This window comes from Cinclus cinclus, chromosome 15 (assembly GCF_963662255.1).
Source record: "Cinclus cinclus chromosome 15, bCinCin1.1, whole genome shotgun sequence".
In the NCBI taxonomy this organism is placed as follows: Eukaryota; Metazoa; Chordata; class Aves; order Passeriformes; family Cinclidae; genus Cinclus; species Cinclus cinclus.
In genome coordinates this window covers 460,880-479,066 of record NC_085060.1, presented here as the reverse complement: position 1 = coordinate 479,066, position 18,187 = coordinate 460,880, and the positions used below count along the sequence as shown (strand labels likewise).

The 18,187-nt window shown below is 54.6% G+C and overlaps 1 protein-coding gene across 2 annotated transcripts in view; it reads right to left on the bottom strand.

Moving 5' to 3' along the window:
• MID2 (midline 2) overlaps positions 1-10,628 on the bottom strand; it is a 36,660-nt gene extending 26,032 nt beyond the window's left edge. The window contains exon 1 of one of the 2 annotated variants that reach the window (XM_062503053.1): positions 9,966-10,628. In XM_062503053.1, the coding sequence (XP_062359037.1) occupies positions 9,966-10,628 (663 nt within the window). The remainder of the gene's footprint in view (positions 1-9,965) is intronic. The other variant, XM_062503054.1, reaches the window with a different exon arrangement.
• Positions 10,629-18,187: the final 7,559 nt, after the last annotated feature.

Sequence of the window (18,187 nt, the reverse complement as noted above, 5' to 3'; positions counted from 1 at the left end):
ACACAAAACTCAGCAGTGGGCAGCTTGAAGGATAAACTCCCTGGCTGGGCATGACTTGGATTTCAATGATTCCCAAACCATCCTGTTTATTACTCCCCATTCTCCTGGATTCTCCCTGCTCTCACTGTGAATGGGGCTCAGTGCCAGGGCTGACCCCTGCCCTGCTCTGCTCACTCCCAGTTGGGATGGAAGGATGGGAAACCCCATCCTGGGGGTGCCGGGGCTGGAACAGCCCCTCCTGCTGCTGGAATGGGATTGGGATTGGGATGGGTGTGGTTCCCCCATCAACTCCCAGGTCTCTCGATCCCACACCAAGGGGCTTTGTCCATGTTGCTGCATCAGAACCAGGGAAGGTTTGGGAGGACACGGGGTAGTGATGAACAAGGTGATGGTTGGTCTGGATGACCTTAAAGGTCTTTTCCCACCTTAACGAGGCCGTGACTCAGTGTCCCAAGCCCTGCACTCAGGGGTCTGACCCAAGTGCTTGCCCCCCACCCCTCAGAGCGGAGCCATCACCCAGGAGTCGCCCATGCACTGCATTAATCAACCCTGAGGAGAATAGAAAATAACTCAGCATCAGTCTGAGGCACAGCCCCCATCTGGCATGGCCTACCAGAACCCAGAAACAAAGCAAGGGAGAATAATATTAAAAAAAAAAAAAGGAAAAAAGGAAGAGAAAAAGCAGGAAGAAAATGGATTAAACTCCAGAGTTCAGGAAGTGACATGTTTAATTGCTAATGTGGCTTTGGGATTATTCTTTTTTAAGGGTTTTTTACCAGCCCAGCTGGTGCCATTCTCTAATACCCAGCAGGCAGCAAACAGATTGTGGGAGATGAGTTGTGCTCTCTGCTCTCGCTGTGCTTTCTGCTAATAAATAAATAAATAAATAAATGCAGATCAAAGGAGTGAAAAAAAATCCCTTCTGGTAATTTTTTTTCCCTTCTGTTTCCCAACTGGTCCCGAACATATTTCCTGCTGGGACTGACAAGGAACACTGTGAAATTCAGAATCACAGCTTTAAGAACCGAGTGGCACCAGATGAAACAGAAATGCTGGGTTTGAGCAAGGGATGATGAGGAAGGGGCTGAGCAGATCCAGTCCTGGGCTTCCCAAGGGGCACTGCAAGAGGGGAAGGGGGTCCCTGCTGAGCATGGAGCCTTTGGCCTTGCTGGGATCTGACCCAGGCTGTGCCACCTTCCTCCACCCTCCTGCCAGTCCTAAACTTTAATACAGATTTTTTCCCAGTGGCCACACTATCACTGTGTGGGAAGGGAAAGAAGAAACTTCCCTCTCATTTCATCAGGAAAAACGGACAGAAATGAGCTCAAGACAATAATTTCTCTTCTTTCAGGGTCTAACAACCCCACAACACCTGAGGGTAGCAGGGCTCAGAGATGGGGATGAGGAGAAGGAACACAGGAGGAACCCCCAAACTGCAGGTCCTGCAGCACTTGGCACCCCCAAAAGCACGGGCAGAGCTGTGGTGATGTGCTGCAGGGAACCCTGCCTGCAGGGTGGGCTCCCCCCGAGGGCTGCATGGGAGATGGTCCCAAGGAAAGCCCAAACAGAGAAAACCAAGCAATAAATAACCAGAACTTTGTCTTCAGAGGAAGCATTGGCCAAACACAGACACCAGATTCCTGTCTGAGCACTGCTCTGGTCCCCAGCAACTGGCACCCCTGGCATCAGCCAGCCCAGTGTGGCCTGGGCATCTCTTAGGGGAAGGGAGAGGGAATTCCCAAGGGAAATGAGAGGGAATTCCCAAGGGAACTGCTCTGCCCCTGGGGTGGAGAAGCTGGCACATGACAGCTCACACCTGGCACTGCTGCACACTGGGAGATCTCAGCCTCACACACATCACCTGTAACCAGCTCTGCTAAAAATCCCCCTTTTCTTCTTGTGACTTGTAAGGTTAAAACAAAGCCCCAGAACTGTCCCAGCAGGAATGGAATAGCACCAGATCCCCCAGAGCAGCTGTGGCTGTCCCCTGCCCCTGGGGCACTGCTCAGGGCTGGCACTGCAGGGGCACAGGACCCAGGAGCATCCCAGGAGCAATCTGCCACTGGGATGGCATCAGAGCAGGGGCTGGCCAAGGCCCGCAGCAGTGAGATGTGGGAGCCACCCCACGAATGCTCACAGGCCGGGCGAGTGGGCAGAGTCTGCCCCTGCCTGGTGAGAGGACACTGCATCCCCAGCCCTGCTCTACGGCCCCTGCAGATGGGCTGAGCCCTCGGTTTACTCAGCCTGCCTCTGTCCCACCACTTCCAGAGCCTCCTGAGCTGTGGGGGTGGCTGAGGACAGCAGGAATTGCAACCTCCTGGTGTTTCCCAGGAGACTGATGCTTTCCGAGGGGCTGGAGAAGGCACAGCATCCCCTTCTCCAGCCCTGCCACTGCAGGACAATCCCTCATGGTCCCTGTGCTGCTGCCTGAGAGTGTCTGGGAGGAGAAGGCAATGAAAGCCACCAAGTCCCACCTCCACCCCTGCAGTGCACAAATAACCTGCATGTAAACACCAACAACCTGAATATAAACATCAGCAACCTGAATATAAACATCAACAACCTGAATATAAACATCAATAACATGCTCTGTCCTCACCTGATACATTCCAAACAGAACCAGTAAGTTCATGTTGCAAACAGCAAATTCCTAAAACGTGTTCCTAAACCCCTTCTGCTCCAGCTGCTTTCTCCCCTACACCCTCTCCAAGCATCCTTCCATGTTCCTGCTGCAGCTGACTGTCAGAAGTCTTTGCTAACAAAGCCACTGCTGCTGGAAGCAGATGTGGCTGAAGAGAAATTCGGACTCTCCTGCCTTTAACCTAGTCATTAGTCTCCTAAAACATCAACATTCTTGACTCCACCACGGGCTCACAGCTTCCCAAGACCCTGGCCCAGCTTCATGCCTGCAGATGCCTTCAGGGAATAGACAGCTTTCAACTTCTGCACCCACTACACCCACAATCCTCCATCCAGTGTTAATAAAAAATGGTTCCATGCACCAGTTATCCAGGAAAAATGCCATTCTGAGCAGTATGGAAATACTCAGGGCGAGTTATTTTGAGATGAAACCTCACGAACACACTTCAGAAAGAGGTTTGGGTTTTGTCAGGCGTCATGCTGCAGCTCCATTACCCCTGAACCACTTGGAAACCTCCCCTTCTCCATAGTGCTGGGAGAGCTTCAGGCAGGACATGGCTCCTTCCTTGGGAGGCCAAAGAAGGGGCCTGGCTTTTTTATGTTTTCCATTATAGACTGTATTTTTATGGATCACTCCACCATAAGCATCAGACTCCAGCCAGGACACAAAGCTGCAGCAAGCATTATCCATCAGGATCTCTTGTCTCCCGACCTTTAGTTTCCAATCACCATCATCACAAAAATAAACAAACAAAGCCAAAGAGCTCATGCTGAAAGACAACCCCTGTGTGTTTTCTTTCGGATACCGGATGTCTGGTTCCCAAAAGCCCTTTGGAGAAACAAGGGAGGAATCTGGATTTATTGTTTTGGCTCATCCCACACCACACACACTTTTCTGCACATTATTTGCTGAGCTTATCCCATAAACCAGAGATGCCCACAAGAGCACAAAGGGGTTCAGCTGGCTCACAAGTATTTGGCTGCATATTGTGATGATTTTGAACACTGAAATGCCCAAATCCCAGATCTTCACAAGCAAATGTGAATGCCTAGAAAAGCTGCAGTGCTCAGAGGGGATGCCAAGGCACAGGGGATAGCAGGATGCAGATTTATCCAACAGCTTTCTCAAGAGGAAAAGGTGTTTCCTGCTGGGATATCCCCCCCCGTTCCTGGCCACTGTGGCTGCTCACAGCCCTGGACATAGGGCAGGAGCCTGTCCTGCCCTCGGCAGCCCAGGGCTGTCTATCCTGGAGCACATTTGGTGAAGCCCCACATGCACAGAGCTGATGGGGTCAGAGCCAAGGGTGGTGCTGGATCTCCCCCCAGGAGCACTGCTGGGCACGTTCCCATCACAGCAAAATACCCAAATCCACCACATGAAGGCAAGGCAACAAGCAGGACCAGGAAATGCCTAATCCATGCCACAGAGACTGAGGTGGCTGAAAATATCCCTGCTCCTCACACCTGAGACTCTGCCCCACCCTGCAGAGCCAAGGACATTGATCTGTGTCCCAAAGGGCCTGGCTTCCACTGTGAACACCCAATCCTGCAGCACCCAGGGCAGGACACCCTGCGAGGACAGGGCTCTCCAGCTGCTCCAGATGTGCCCTCCTGCAGACCACCAGCCGGGAGCTCCCAAACAACACCAGAGCTGCAAGAACTTGTTCATCTGGAAGCCAGCTCAGGAAATTTTGGGGACACACCTCTGCTTTCCTCATCACAGACCTACCTGTCTGCTGATAACAATCAAACCCAGGTGGGCTGATCTGCTGCTGCTCACAGGATCCTTCAGGGTGGAAAAGACCTTTGAGGTCAAGTGGAAGGTGACAGCTCCCATAGTGAGCAGAGTCTGTCAGCTCTGGAGGATGTGCCCAGCCCCACAGCAGCCAACAAGCACCTTCCAGCAAGGGGATGGTTTCCCTGAGACCCTGACAGCACAGAGCAGGAGCTGGGACACTCAGTGGGACCAGCCTAAAGCAGGTAAGGAACCCCCACTCCTCCTTCTCAAGGTCCCCCAGACCCATCTCCACTCCTGACACAGGACGATTTATCAGCAACTGTGCTGCTACTGCGTATTAATTTCTACAAAAAGGCACATCAAACTGTTCTAATTGGATATTCAAAATTGTTTTGTTTTGCTTTTTTTTTAAACACATCAACTGTCAAGGTAGAATCACTTAATTACACCTGTCAGGTGTTTCACAGGTTAATGTGATAATAATAGCAATATTCAGTATCACAGAGCAAGGTTTGGAGTCTACTGAGAAATTCATCTGACACTCAGCTACACATTCCAAATTACTCAGAGCCACTGAATGTTGCTGGGACCCATTTTCCAGGGAGGCACACGCCAGGAATCACTGAGTAGAGCCTGAGGAGAGGCAGCATCACCCCCAGCACTCAGCCAGCAGTATCAGCTGAGCCCTGCTCATTCCCACTCCTGAATATTCATTGTGCCCAAATGCAATATATCCTGAATATTAAACAACAGCTACTCAGAGCAGGAATATCAATCCTCAGCAGAGCTGCTGGTTGTTTTGGGAACAAGGGAATGCCAGCTGTGGGGAGGGACAGCACTGCTGCTCCTCCATCTCCCAGGGAGCTGCTGCTGGGCTTGCAGCAGCCACCCTGCATGGGCTGCATGGGTGCAGGAGCTGCAAGGACATCCAGCCCTGTGCCCCCTGTGCCATGCAGACATAGCCCACTCCACCCAGCCCTGCACCCCAGCCTTCAAGTAGGGCTATGCTCTCCAAAACTGCTGGCTATGAAATATTTTTAAAAGTAAAAACATACTTTATTTCCCCCAAATGGGGTGTTCACAGGGTGGCACCTTCCCACACAAGCAGCTCGAGACCCCCTGTGCCACCCCACTGAGCTCTGCCCACCATGGTCTGCCTGCAGGCAGGGCTGGTCTCCAACATGGCTCAAGTGTCTGGAGCAGAGAGAGGGAAAAAGCCCCAAATAAAAGAGAAGATGCAGCAGCTGTGAGCCCTGCAGAAATCAGCCACTGGACAGGGAGGGATGGAGACTCACCCTCCACAGCCCCTCAGTGCAGGAGGGTCTCCTGCAAGGGAGGACAGCTCAACAGCCTGAGCCAAAGAAGGACAGACAGACAGACAGGTAACCACACCTGCTGCACAAACACAGGCACTTGGATCCGAGAAGCTGACACCTGTCATTTAACAAGAACCTCCTCTGCAAACCTCCCTCTCCCTCCAGAGCCTGCACTCCAGTGCTGGGCTGCCCTCTCCCAGGGTACAGGCTGGGGATGGATCCTCCAGCCTCATCCCAAACACAGGGATTTTCACACTGTTCCATCCTTTCATTTTCCAGTTCAAGCTGCTCTTGAGATAGCAACATTGAAATCATCTTGGCTGTGAATGTAGGTTTGGAAAAAGGGAGAGATTAATCAAAGCAGTTTTGCAGCTCTGCTATCTCAATATCCATAATAACTTAGTTATTAATGATGAAAAAAAGGAAAACCCTCCCTAAAAAGATTTCTGGGAAGCAAAGCAAATTATCAAAGATCCCAGCTCTCAGTGCTGGCTCCTGGCCCCTGTGCCCTCCAAACAATCAATATTTAAGCAGGCATGAGGATGCTCCTCTGGGTGTTCAGTGCGAGCTGAGCACTTGCTGCTTGGCCACTGAGGGACACGAGGGGGATGAGAGCCCTGGGGTGGGGACCCTGGTGTGTGGCACAGTCCCCTGCTCAGCGAGGTCACCAGATACCAAACTAGCCCCGAGACAACACTAAAAACACCCAGAGCTAGGGAGGAGCTCGTGGCTGAGCTGAAGGGTGCCCAAAGCCCCCTTTCCTGCACAGCTGAGGCTGTGACACTGAGGGGACATGTGTCCTGTCCTGGGGACAGAGCAGCAGGGGGTTCCAGCCTCCACCACCACCATCCTGGGGTGAACCTTGGCTGGGGCTGCATCCCCTTCTCTCCCCTTCTGGAAATAAAGCACCCCTGGCTCAGGGCTCAGGGGCCAACAGCTCTGACAGCACCAGAGCTCTGCTCCTGCTGGAAACAGCCCCCATCTGCTGTGTGGGAGTCTCAGCAGTCACAACTTGCAGCCCTTGTCCTCAGCTCACTCTTCTGGTGTGAAGAAAGAGAGATGCACACAGCAGAACTGCTCAGCCCCCATGGCAGTGCAGTGAATCAGGAATCAGCAGCAGCCTGACTCACCCTGCACTGCTGGGATGCACTCGCAGCTCCCAGGTGGACAAGTCCCATGTGGGAGTGTGACAGAGGGTTCTCCTCAGTTTCCTACTCCACCACTCTCCTAGAAGCCTTGGAATCACTCCCAGCTCCCTGCATACTTTGTCAGCACAGGAGGCTTTGTTAATCCTGGTCTCCCTCCCACAGCCCCATGAGAGGCAGTGCCGCTCTGACAGGTAACAGAGGATAGGTTTCCACCTGGCTCGTGGCTCTTTCTGCAGCAGAGTGGATGTCGATGTTACAAAACATCACTCTTCTCTTCCTTTTGCACGCTTCCAGCCTGTCAGTCCACAGAAGCCTCAGCACCAGCAAAGGAAAAGCCTCCTCAGAGCTGGCCCTTCTCTGGCTCTTTAAAGGGAGCAGAGCTCATGGAAAAGCCACCAACAGAAGTCAGTAATTAATGCAAAATCCTTTCCTCAAATGCTCCTCGCAGCAGATACCGTGGAGGGATGGAGGAGCTGGCTGGAGCTCTGCACCCAGAGCTGCTCTTGCTGTATCCCCAGTGTAACCCTAACCCTGCCAGGACCCAGGCACTGCACACAGGATGCGAATTGCAAGTTTCAAGCAATCTGAATTTATAATTGGCTGAGATTTCACTCAGCAGATAAAGCACTGCTGTCCTGGGCACTCGCTGTATCTAGGTCAGGCCATTAGTTTTGCTCTTAATCTACACAGAGTTTTAATTTCATCTTTAATGTCGACTTCCAGGCAGTGAGCTGAGCCAGCAGACGACTTTTGTCACTGGCTGTGCTCACCATCCACACCCCTGCCGAGCCCACAGAGAGGGACAACCAGCAGGGACATCCCGATGGAGGCGGGCTGCTCCCAGCCATGCTCCCACAGCACCAGCGCTGCCTGCTGCACTGGGGACCAGGGAACCTTGGAACAGCACCTGCAGCTGGAAACCCTGCACACGAACCTTCCCAGGGAAAAAACAGAATGTCAGCACATCCAGCCCTGCCATCCCAGCTGCAGAGAGCTCCTGGGCATGGTCTAGCACTCTGCCTGGCATCCATGTGGTCCCTGCTTAAATCCAGAAAACTGCTCACACTGGAATTGTCATTTATGACATAAACAAGTGGAGCTGCACAAAGATGCACAAAATAAACCCATCACATGCATTAAAGGGATTAAAGATGGTTCCTAAAACATCTGGAGGTATGTAATACAGTGTGCATGGATCATTGCAGAGCATCCACAGGGAAGTCAGGCTGCTGGCACACGCTGGAGACTTTAGATGTAAAACCAGCTCGGAACAAAGGGGAGGACTGGGATGAGGTTTCTCATTTACACACACCAGTCCAGTTTCAGGCACTCAGCTCTTCTAAAGAGACAAAAAAAGTTCCCCACAAAAGATTTCTGTGGAAAGCTCAGCCCTTCTGACAACAGGAAGTTACTCACTTCAAAAATCCAATTTTCCATCAAAAAAATCTAACTTGAAAGGCGTTCCCAGCTCACTCAAGATGCGGGATCAAAGCCAGGGATTAAGTGCATCTGCTCACTGCTGGCTGCCTGAGAGTGTTGTGGGGCTCTGGGAGCAGCCCCCGAGCTCACCAGTGACATACTGGGGAGGTGACAGAGGGGCAGAGCCCTGCCATGGGCACAAGACGTGGGGCAGGCCCATGGGAGGCAGCAGCTGCTCCACTGGAATCCACAGATTGCCAGGCAGCAGCACCCAGGCAGCACATTTTTAAGGATTTCAAGTATTTCAGGTACTTGCAAGGGTTTTCATCGCTGCCAGGAAGCACAGGGTGGTCGAAGCTTGGACCGAGGCCACGTAAGGAGATGGCACAAGATGCCAAAACAAATACTGGCTCTGTTGGTGAAGCCTGGCATCAATCCTGAGCAGCTTCTGCAGTGCAGGCTGAGTGTCAGGAAAAGAGACACCCAAAAGCAGCCCCACGATGCACAGCCAGAGGCAGGGACGTGCTGGAAGGTGAACCAGAAGAAGGACTCACCTTGGGCCACCCTCACCCTGCTCCCCTAACAGCACCAACCCTGCAGACACTGAGGAGCTGGGCAGGATCAGCAGCACAGGAAGAATGCTTTCAGCAGAGGAGAGCTTCCCTCTACGGCCAGAATCACCTCACACTCTTATTGAAAAGGGAAAAGAAGTGTTCTGGCAACCTGCTAGGCTTCCTCAGATGGATCTGCCTGGCTGGCACAGGCTGGATCAGGGAGGAATATTCCAGGGTTTTTAATTTGTCTGCCCAGGTTTTACTGCATGCAAACACACACGGTCATTGCTTTCGAAGGTTTCCAATTTGCTAATTGAGACATTTCCTCATGGAAAAAGAATGTCCTGGACCACGGACAGGGCTGCTGGCACAGCTCTGCACACCGGGGAAGCTTAGGTGAGGATGATGAGATGGGAGCTGGGCAGGCAAAGCCAGCCTCCCCAGGCCCCATTTGGCTGCACTAACCCAAAGCCAAACCTGGAGGCTGCAATAGAAGGAAGAAACACCCAGGACCTCCCATGCCATTCCTCATGCCATCAGGGGTGCTTAGTCACAGCACTGGGCAGCTCACAGCAGGTCCAGGAGAATTTGGAGATGAAAAGGTGGGAAACCAGCCCAGGAAACTGGACATCTAAGAAGATTTCTTTCCAGGCACCAGCTTGTTTAAAAACAAGGAGGAAAAAATAATCTGGTCTGCACAAAAATACCCAAGTGTTCTGCGCTTTTGCTGGAGCACTGAATTATTCCTTCTGCCCTCAAAATACATGAGAGCAGAGAAAGTGGTTTTGTTCTAAACAGGAACAGGTCAAAGATCCAAGAAAAGCACTTTTGGGGCAGAATGAGCCTGGAACATGAAGGGAGAAAGGCCAGAGGAAGCAGCAGCTGAGAAAGACGTGAGCAGGGTTCTAATGGGAACATGACTGCTGCCACAGCCACGGGCCCACCAGCACGACCTCGGGTGGGACCTGCTGTAGGTTTGTTCCATTAAAAAAAAAAAAAGGAACGAGAAGTGATTTGCAGAATGCAGGGGGGATGGAGAGGGATTTCAGACTCCACATAGGTCAAACACCATCCACGCAGGTCCACGCCACATCCTCAGCAGCCTGAGCTCCCGCATCAGGGCTGAGCTCGGGGGATCCTCTGTCCTTACCTTCAGCTTCTCAAAGCGATCGCTGAGCGACGCCACTTGGTGGTCGCGGTGTCGCCCCACGAGTTTGCATAAGGCACAGATGAGCTGCTCGTCGGTGACACAGTACATGTTCACCTTCTCGTTGTCGTGCTCCAGGCACGTCAGCCCGCGGAAGTGCGCGTCGGGCACGGGCTCCAGCAGCCGGTGGCTGGTGAAGGGTTTCTTGTTGGGATGCGTGGCGCGCAGGCAGCGGTCACAGTAGGACACCTCGCAGGTGATGCACGTCTTGACGGCGTCGCGGGGCGGGTCCTGCTCGCAGAACTGGCAGGAGATCCTCTCGGGCACGGACATGGTGGGGCTGCGGCGGAAGGGCCTCTCGCGGCGGCTCTCGCTCGGGGAGTTGGGGCCGCTCAGCGATGCCTTCTGGAAGCGGTCGATGATGTTCTGCAGGGTCACATTCCTCTTGAGCCCCTCCAGGCCCCGGTGGTTGAGGGAGATGACATAGCGGCACGTGGGGCACTGGAAGGCGGTGATGGGCTCGATGGACTCGCCGGACGAGCAGCTGGACACCAGGATGCGGTGGGCGCAGCTGAAGCACAGGCTGTGGGCACAGGGCAGCAGGAGGGGGTCCTCAAATAACTCCAGACAGATTGGGCAGGTCAATTCTGACTCCAGTGTTTCCATCTTTAGTTAACGCAATCCTGATTCAGCATCAAAAAACAGGGAAGGCGGTCAAGAACCTGCAGGGAAGGAGAGCACAGATGTGAGACTACAGCTGCACTGCTGGGCTGCTTCTCTGCTCCTGCAGCAGGTGCCTGGGGGTTGGGACACATCATCCCCAACACCCTGACACCCTTTGCGCTCTGACACTGTCACCTCCAGCCCTCCCAGGCCCTGCAAACACAGGCTGGAGCTGTCCCACTCCACATGGAGCAGAGCCTAGAGTCGCAGAGGGACAGGAGCCGCATGGAGGGGACAGGAGAGGAGGAACAGCAGCTCTTCTGACACCTCCCAGTCCAGCCAGGGCAGGACCTGGCCCATAAGGCTGGAGATAAAACCAGAGAAAACCACATGATTTCATGTTTGTGTTGGTGTGTGCTGCCAAGAGCAGGCGGGGCCATGCTGGGTCCCATGCAGAAGGGAAAGGGCACAGAAAAACCCCTGAACATCCCCTGCAGCAGCTCCAGGCCTGCTTCTCCTGAGGGGGAGAAGGCTAATCAGGTCGTGGAAACTATGAGCAGAACAGCTCAGGAGCTCTTAACATCCCATCCCTCTCCCTGCTTTTCCTGGCCATTGCTTTTTGGAGCAGGGTGGGGAGGGCAGAGCAGTGAAATTATGGTCGGCAAAGTTCCACTACTGGCTGTCCTCTGCTGCACTCCACAACAGCCAGGGATGCCTAAATCAACTCCAGCTGCAGGCAAACAAGACAAGCTGTATTTTTAGCTCCCTTCCCTTGCACGAGGCTGGAAAACAGCTCCCAGCAGGCGACTCAACCTGCTGCTCCCAGCTCTGGTTTGCAGAGCACCAGGAGCTTCACCCCAGTGCTGCCAGCCTCTGCCAGCATCCCAGCACGTTCCCAGCAGCCGTGCAGTGACACAGAACCAGATCCAGCCTCTCCTTCCTCGTGTGCAGTGCACAAGTGGTACCTGCTTGTCTCCTCGGCCACAGCAAGGCAGGCTCTGGGTGATGCCCCCAGGAACAGCCTGGGGTGGTGCACAGGCTCTGCTCGGAAAGAAGAGGGAAAACCCCTTCCCTGGGAGATGGGCAGGCCCTGGCACAGGGTGCCCAGAGCAGCTGTTGCTGCCCCTGGATCCCTGGCAGTGCCCAAGGCCAGGCTGGACACTGGGGCTTGGAGCAGCCTGAGACAGTGGAAGGTGTCCCTGCCAAGGCAGGGGATTGGAACTGGATGAGCTTTAGGGTTCTTCCAATCCAAACCAGTCTGGAATTCTGTAAAAAAGGTCTGTAACCAAAGTGTAGGGGGATGACCCAGCAGCAGGGGAGGGTCTGGCTGCTGGAAGCCCCAGGCTGCTGCCAGCACCTGCAGATGGCAAACTGCACAGGTGTCACACTGAGACCTGCCCAGCCCCATTCCACTGAACTCATCAGCTCCATCACCCCCACCCCACTGCACCATCTCCTCCCCATTGTCTGAAATGGGATTTGCAAGTGCCTGGAGGAAATCCTGAGCTCTCCCCTGCACCAACGCAAGGGCCTTATAAGATAAACCCACTGGATATCTGGATACGTTCATGCTGCAGCAGCTCTTGCTGGCCAAATGCAGCCTTGCACACACATACACACATTTAAAACTACTTTTCTTTTCCCCAGGAGAGACAATGGAGCAGTCACTGATCCAAACAGCACAGGAGCACGAGGGCTCCCAGCAGCTCCCCCTGCACAGCCCAGAGAGGGTTTCTGGAGCTGCTGCAGCCATGGGAAAGCAGCAGGGAGGAAGCTCCTGGCCCCATGCCTGGCTCCCCGGGCTGCAGACCTGGCAGGATGAGGGGGTCCCAGCGCACCCCCAGTGCTCCGGGCACCTCCTGGCACTGGGGCTGGCAAAGCTCCCACGCCAGTCCTCACTGTGCCAGACACAGGAGCTGCCTTGGCCCTATGAGCCCCACATCCCCCTGCATGAGCCCAGCTGGGGGGGCACAGCCCCTCCTGCCTCCCCACATCATCCATGGACTCTCTCCAGCCAGCAAACACAAAGATAAAAAAAAAAGAGAAAGGACAAGAACAGCATTTGTTTCATGGCCTGACCAAGACTGGGAAAATAATTTAAAAATCAGGGCTGGTGTGAGGGGCTCCCCAACACCTTGCCAGAGCCAGCTGTCCCATGGAGCAACATCTCACACTCCCACAAGCTCCCACATCCAACAATGCAAAACGTTTAAACAGCCTTTGGTTTTGTTACTGAGGGACATCTGTACATTACTCTTGTTTTCCTTGCTGGGACAGCATCTTTTACCTGTGACAGACCTGAGAGTAGCCTCAAGCTGGGACAGGAGCAGGAGCCCCCTCAGAGGAGGGACAGGAGCCCTGATCCAAGATGCTACACCTGGCAAAGCAGCCATGCTGCCATCAGAGCCTTTCATGCCTCTCACTTTGATGTTGTCTTTGATGTCCAGGACTGACACAGCACAAGGAATAGCTGATTAGATTAAAATCTGCTTTCTTTAGAGCCATTAACTCCCCAGATACAAAAGTTATAAAATACTAACACTGCTTACAGACAGCCCCGTGTCACTCGTGCCCAGGGGCCAGTGGCCCTGTCCATGCTGGTCTGTAATGACAATGTGCAGCAGCAGCAGCAGGTCAGCAGCACATGACACCCAACCAAACATTCTTCTGCGTTGATCTGAGCTTTGCCCAAAACCGAGGGGAAAAAAATCAATGACTATCAAACCAGAACAGACAGGGAAAGGCAGTGAAGGCAGGGAGGGCAGAGCTGAGGGTGATGCAGGGCCAGTGCCAGGTCCTCTGAGACACAGCGACCACTGCTTTCACTGCCAGCCCTTCCAAATCCTGAGTGCCAGCCTGGAGCAGCACGAGCATGGGGAGGATGCACAGGTTACCCTTGGCAAGTTACACCAAGGGTTGTTGGAGACAAATGTTCCCCCACCTCTTCTCCCAAATTATTATTTTCACAATATCAAAGCACTTCATCACTGCCTCAAGCTCACAGGGTCGTCAGGAGAGATGCAGAGCTTGGCACCAAGGGAAGAAGGAAGCAGACATGGAAGGAGGGATGCTGCCCACATCTCCCCATCTATACCTGGGAGGGGGGGACATCCTGGTGTACGTCACCTGAGGCCACAGCAGCAAACCCAAAATTCACACTTTGCCCTTGAGCGGCACCCAGGCCTCATTTTTACCCGCATTTTCCAAGTCCACATAAAACTCCCTCTGGTCTCCCCCAGCTCCAACCCTGGGCAGAGTTTGGCCAGCCTTCAGAGTTCCATATCAGGATACCCAGACCTGTTCAGAAAAATGTTAATTCTACAGATTGGTATTTTTCACACCAAGTATGATTATTTACTTCCCCTCCCCCTTTTTATCCCTCTTTTTCTTTTTTCCCTTCCCCTCCTCCCCCAAAAAGCTCCAGTGGAGATTGCTCAGCCCCTTCCAAGAATGAGGCTTTAGAAGAGCTATGCTGCTCCACCCGTGCATTAACGAAAAAAGTAATAAAATATGGCAACCCTTTCCTTAATTGGCTCAGTGACAGCAGGATACAGAATCTGGGCAGCAGTTGTCTCTGTGCTTTTTGTTGTCCTCGGGAAAATGAGTTCAGAAAGAGATTGGTGTAGAGGGGAGGACAGAACAGCCCGTGCAGTGCAGCAGCCACATCTCATTCATCTCGTCCCTGAGGAGCCCAGTACAGCCCCCACGGCTGCAGGGACCCATTCTGCTACTCCAGGGGGACAGGTCCCCCCTGCACTTCCAGCTCTGCCCCTGACCCTGCACCCCTGCCAGCTCAGCCTTCCCAGCCAGCTGCCCTGAACCTGCCTTGGGATGGACCTGTCCAGGACAAACAGGGTCCTGGAGGAAGCACAGCCCCAGCTGCATCATCATCATGATCAGCAACAGCTTCTGACCCAAGGAAGGCACCCCAGGGACAGGGGAGGCTCTCCCACCCAATTCACACCCACCCTTACCTATTTTTCCTGTGCTTTATTTGCCTCAGCTGTTTATATTTGACACCAAATGCAAAGCTCAAAGCTGCAGCCAGCACAGAGCAGCCCTTGGCCACATCATCACCTCCACTCCTCCCTCCCAGCACACCTGAGCACTCCAAACAGAACTTGGCCTTTCCTCCCACCACAATAACTCCACAAATTTGTCTGAGGCTTTCTGAAAATCCCAATGATCCATCTCCCAGCTGCCCACCCCAATCACTTTATTGCCATACCAGAAAAAAGAACACTGCCTGCTGCAGTTAAACTGGATTCCCCCATAAAAGCCAATGCTGCTGTCCTTAATCCACCAAACTGAAACGGCATTTCCATGCCAGCTTTAATTATTTTCCCAGCCAATTTGCTTGGTGCTAAAGCAAGGCTGCTCCACAAAATTTCCACTGCTCTCCCTGCATCTCTGAAATGAAGGACAGAGCCAGGAGGCTGCATTCCCTTCAGAGAGAGACCTCCTGTGTGTTGGCAGCTCAATTGCTTCTTCTTAAAACCTCCAGAAGAGCCACCAGAGCCTAGCAGGCACAGGCCATTTGTGCTCTTTAACTCCTCCATTCACACAGCACTTCATTCCCTCTGGGAATTTCACCTTCGTGCTGCCTTCACTGATGGCATGAGACCATTTTGCTCCATCACAAAATCCCCTTACTCCTGAATGTTTCCTGTCAGGCTCCAAGGTTGGGAAGGGTCATCTTGGGTTTCTTGCACGGGACAAGGATGCTCCAGTTAAAGCCTACAAGGTCTCCACCTCATTCACCTCCCTGATGTCAGACAGCCAAGCACCAAACACTCTTTGTTTGTTTGTTCGATATCCTGGTACAAGGTAAAATGCATGGCAGGTCCCTGGAGCACAGCACAGCTGCTTCCAAACCCTGGGGAAGGGGAACACAGCAGCTCCCCAGGGTCCCCAGCACTTCCCTCCCTAATCCATGAAACCTGGGGCTACAGCAGCTCTGGCAGGTCACAGCCCATGGCAACCCTCTTTCCCACACACTGCATATGTATGTCCGTCCATCCATCCATCCATCCATCCATCCATCCATCCATCCATCCATCCATCATCTCTGCCTCTCTGCCAGCAGCTGCCCCCACAGCTCAGGGGCTGAAGCTGGAGGGTCACAGAGACACTGAGGTCTGCCAGGGGGGTCTGTGACACTGCCAGGGACAGCTGCAGGCACGTGGCTTTAGTGGGAGCAGATCCACCTTCCCAAGGCCATGGCAGATGTGTGACCCCCCTTCCAGCCTGGCCCTTGAGGAAAGCAGCTGGGGACTGGGCATGCCACCAACCTGGCACGTCCAGCACTGACAGCCCCCTGCCACCCCCCTGCAAGTTGTCCCTCCCCTCCTGCCACAGGACTCCAGGTGTCATCACCCCTCCCCTCCCCTCCCCTACCTGTCCTGCAGCTCTGTGCTCTCCTGCCACCCTGCTCTGCCAGCCTCTCCAGCGGATGCTGCACGAGCAAATCCAGCACTCATGTCTGCACTAGCAGCTCCTGAGAACAGCTCTGCTCCCAGCTGGCTCCTGCCAGACCACACATGGCAGCAGCTTTTGATCTGAGCCTTCCTCCAGGCGCACCCTGTGGCTCCACATCCTTCCCCTCTTCCTCAGCCAGCGCCTGCAATGCGGGTCCAGCCCAGCCCCGTGCCCAACACAGCCACCAGCCCCTGGCCCAGCCAGCAGAAGGGAGGCCATGGCTCTCACTCCCAGCTGGACACTGCAGAGATCAGCCAGCTCTGCACAGGCAGATCCGTGTGCTGAGGAGGAGTGTGCTGCAAGGCAGAGCCCACGGTCCCTCCACAGGCTGGAGCAGGAGCAGCCCCCGTGCCCACAGCCCAGTGCTGTACTGGGGGACCAGCATCATTCAGGCTCTACACCCCACAAGGCACACCGGGGCTGTCCCCACTCAGCTCCTGGAGGACACCAAGCACAGGACACTGGCACAATGAACCCAGAGAGGAGCAGAGACATGGGCACAGTGAAGGCAAGGCTGGGCTCATGGCAAAGCCCACCATGGGAAACAGCCAGGAGACACGGACTCAGTGGGGAAGTCCCAGGGCTGCTGCCACGTGAGGAGACCACGGTGAGGAGCCAGGAGCCGCACCAGAGTTCCCCAGGCCCCTCCTGCCGTGCAAAAGTCACAGCTCTGCTGCAGAGACATTTTCTGGGGGATAGAAAAACAACAGATCCTCAACCAAAGAAGGGGAGTTCCCCTGCATGGCACAGTCCCACACCAGCGAAGGCACAGAGCCCAGGAGGGGCATCACCCCACGGTGATGACCTGCTCTGGGCATTGCCCCTCTGCCCACCTGAGCCACGCTGGGAACTGAACGGGGCCAAGGGAGCAAGGAGGGCTCCAGAGAGGACGGGAGCTGCCGTGTGAACCAAAGACTCTGTCTCATCCCTGCTGCCATCAGGTGTGTCCTGATGGAGCTCCGAGGAGCACACGTGCCAGGGACACACGCTGCCCACGCAGGAGAGCAGCAGCTCCAGCCCCTGGCAGAGCCTGGCCTCAGGCTGGCAGTGCTGTGCAGGCAGCCTGCAGCCTTGTCCTTGTCACTGGCCCGACCCAGCGCCCTCTCCGACCTCCCCGGCTGCACTTCCCACAGACCCCACCGAGCCGGGAAATCCAGGGGCCATTGTGCTGCTCTGTGCAAGATTAAATATATCTGCACAGCTCCCTGGGCTGCATTCCTGGGAGGCTGCAAGGATAAACAAGACTTCCTGCAGGAACTGGAGACAATGGGGGGATAATTAGTGCTAATGCCCAGTGCAGAAACAAAGCAGGTAACAGGTATTTTGGACTTTTACACCCTACTCTCCCTACCCCCCCAGTGCTCAGAAAGGCGCTCAGACTGGTGTAACTGGGCTCCCGGGCCAGCTCAAAGACATGAACGATTTAAAAGGAGGGAAGCTGCAGCTGCCAAGGCTTCCAGGCTGGGGCATCACCATTCCGGGGTTCCAGGCACACAAGGACGAGTCCTGGGGACACGTTTGTCCCAGAGCCAGCCCAGCTCTAGGTGGGGGCTGTGGGGTCCATCCACTGAGGGTCCCAGCAGAGAAGGTTTGGAGATGGAGCTCACACTGTGCCCCAGTCGTGCCTCTCTTCCAGCCCATCACGGCCCAGCCCAGCCCGGCCCAGCACAGCCCGGCCCGGCCCAGCACAGCCCGGCACAGCCCAGCCCGGCCCAGCACAACCCCGCACGGCCCGGCACGGTACAGCCCGGCCCGGCCCAGCACAGCCCGGCACAGCCCAGCCCGGCCCGGCATCAGCCGCGAGCAAACCAAGGGAGAGCTCCTGAACCCCTGCAGGACAGGACCCCGTGCCCCCAGGGACCCCCTGTCCCACCGGGATGGGACCCCCACGCCTCCCTCCACAGCCAGCCAGAGATCTGCTCTTCCTGCAGTTACCTCCTCCTCATTCCACAGAAGGCACAGCTAGGGCTTGTTTTCAAACCCCGGCAGTTTTTTAATCCTTTTCCTACCCCAGTCCCTTGGGAGCGCTCCTTAGAACAGCCAGATTTCCCAGTGCCCCTCCGGGTGCTAGGGAATGACAGAGC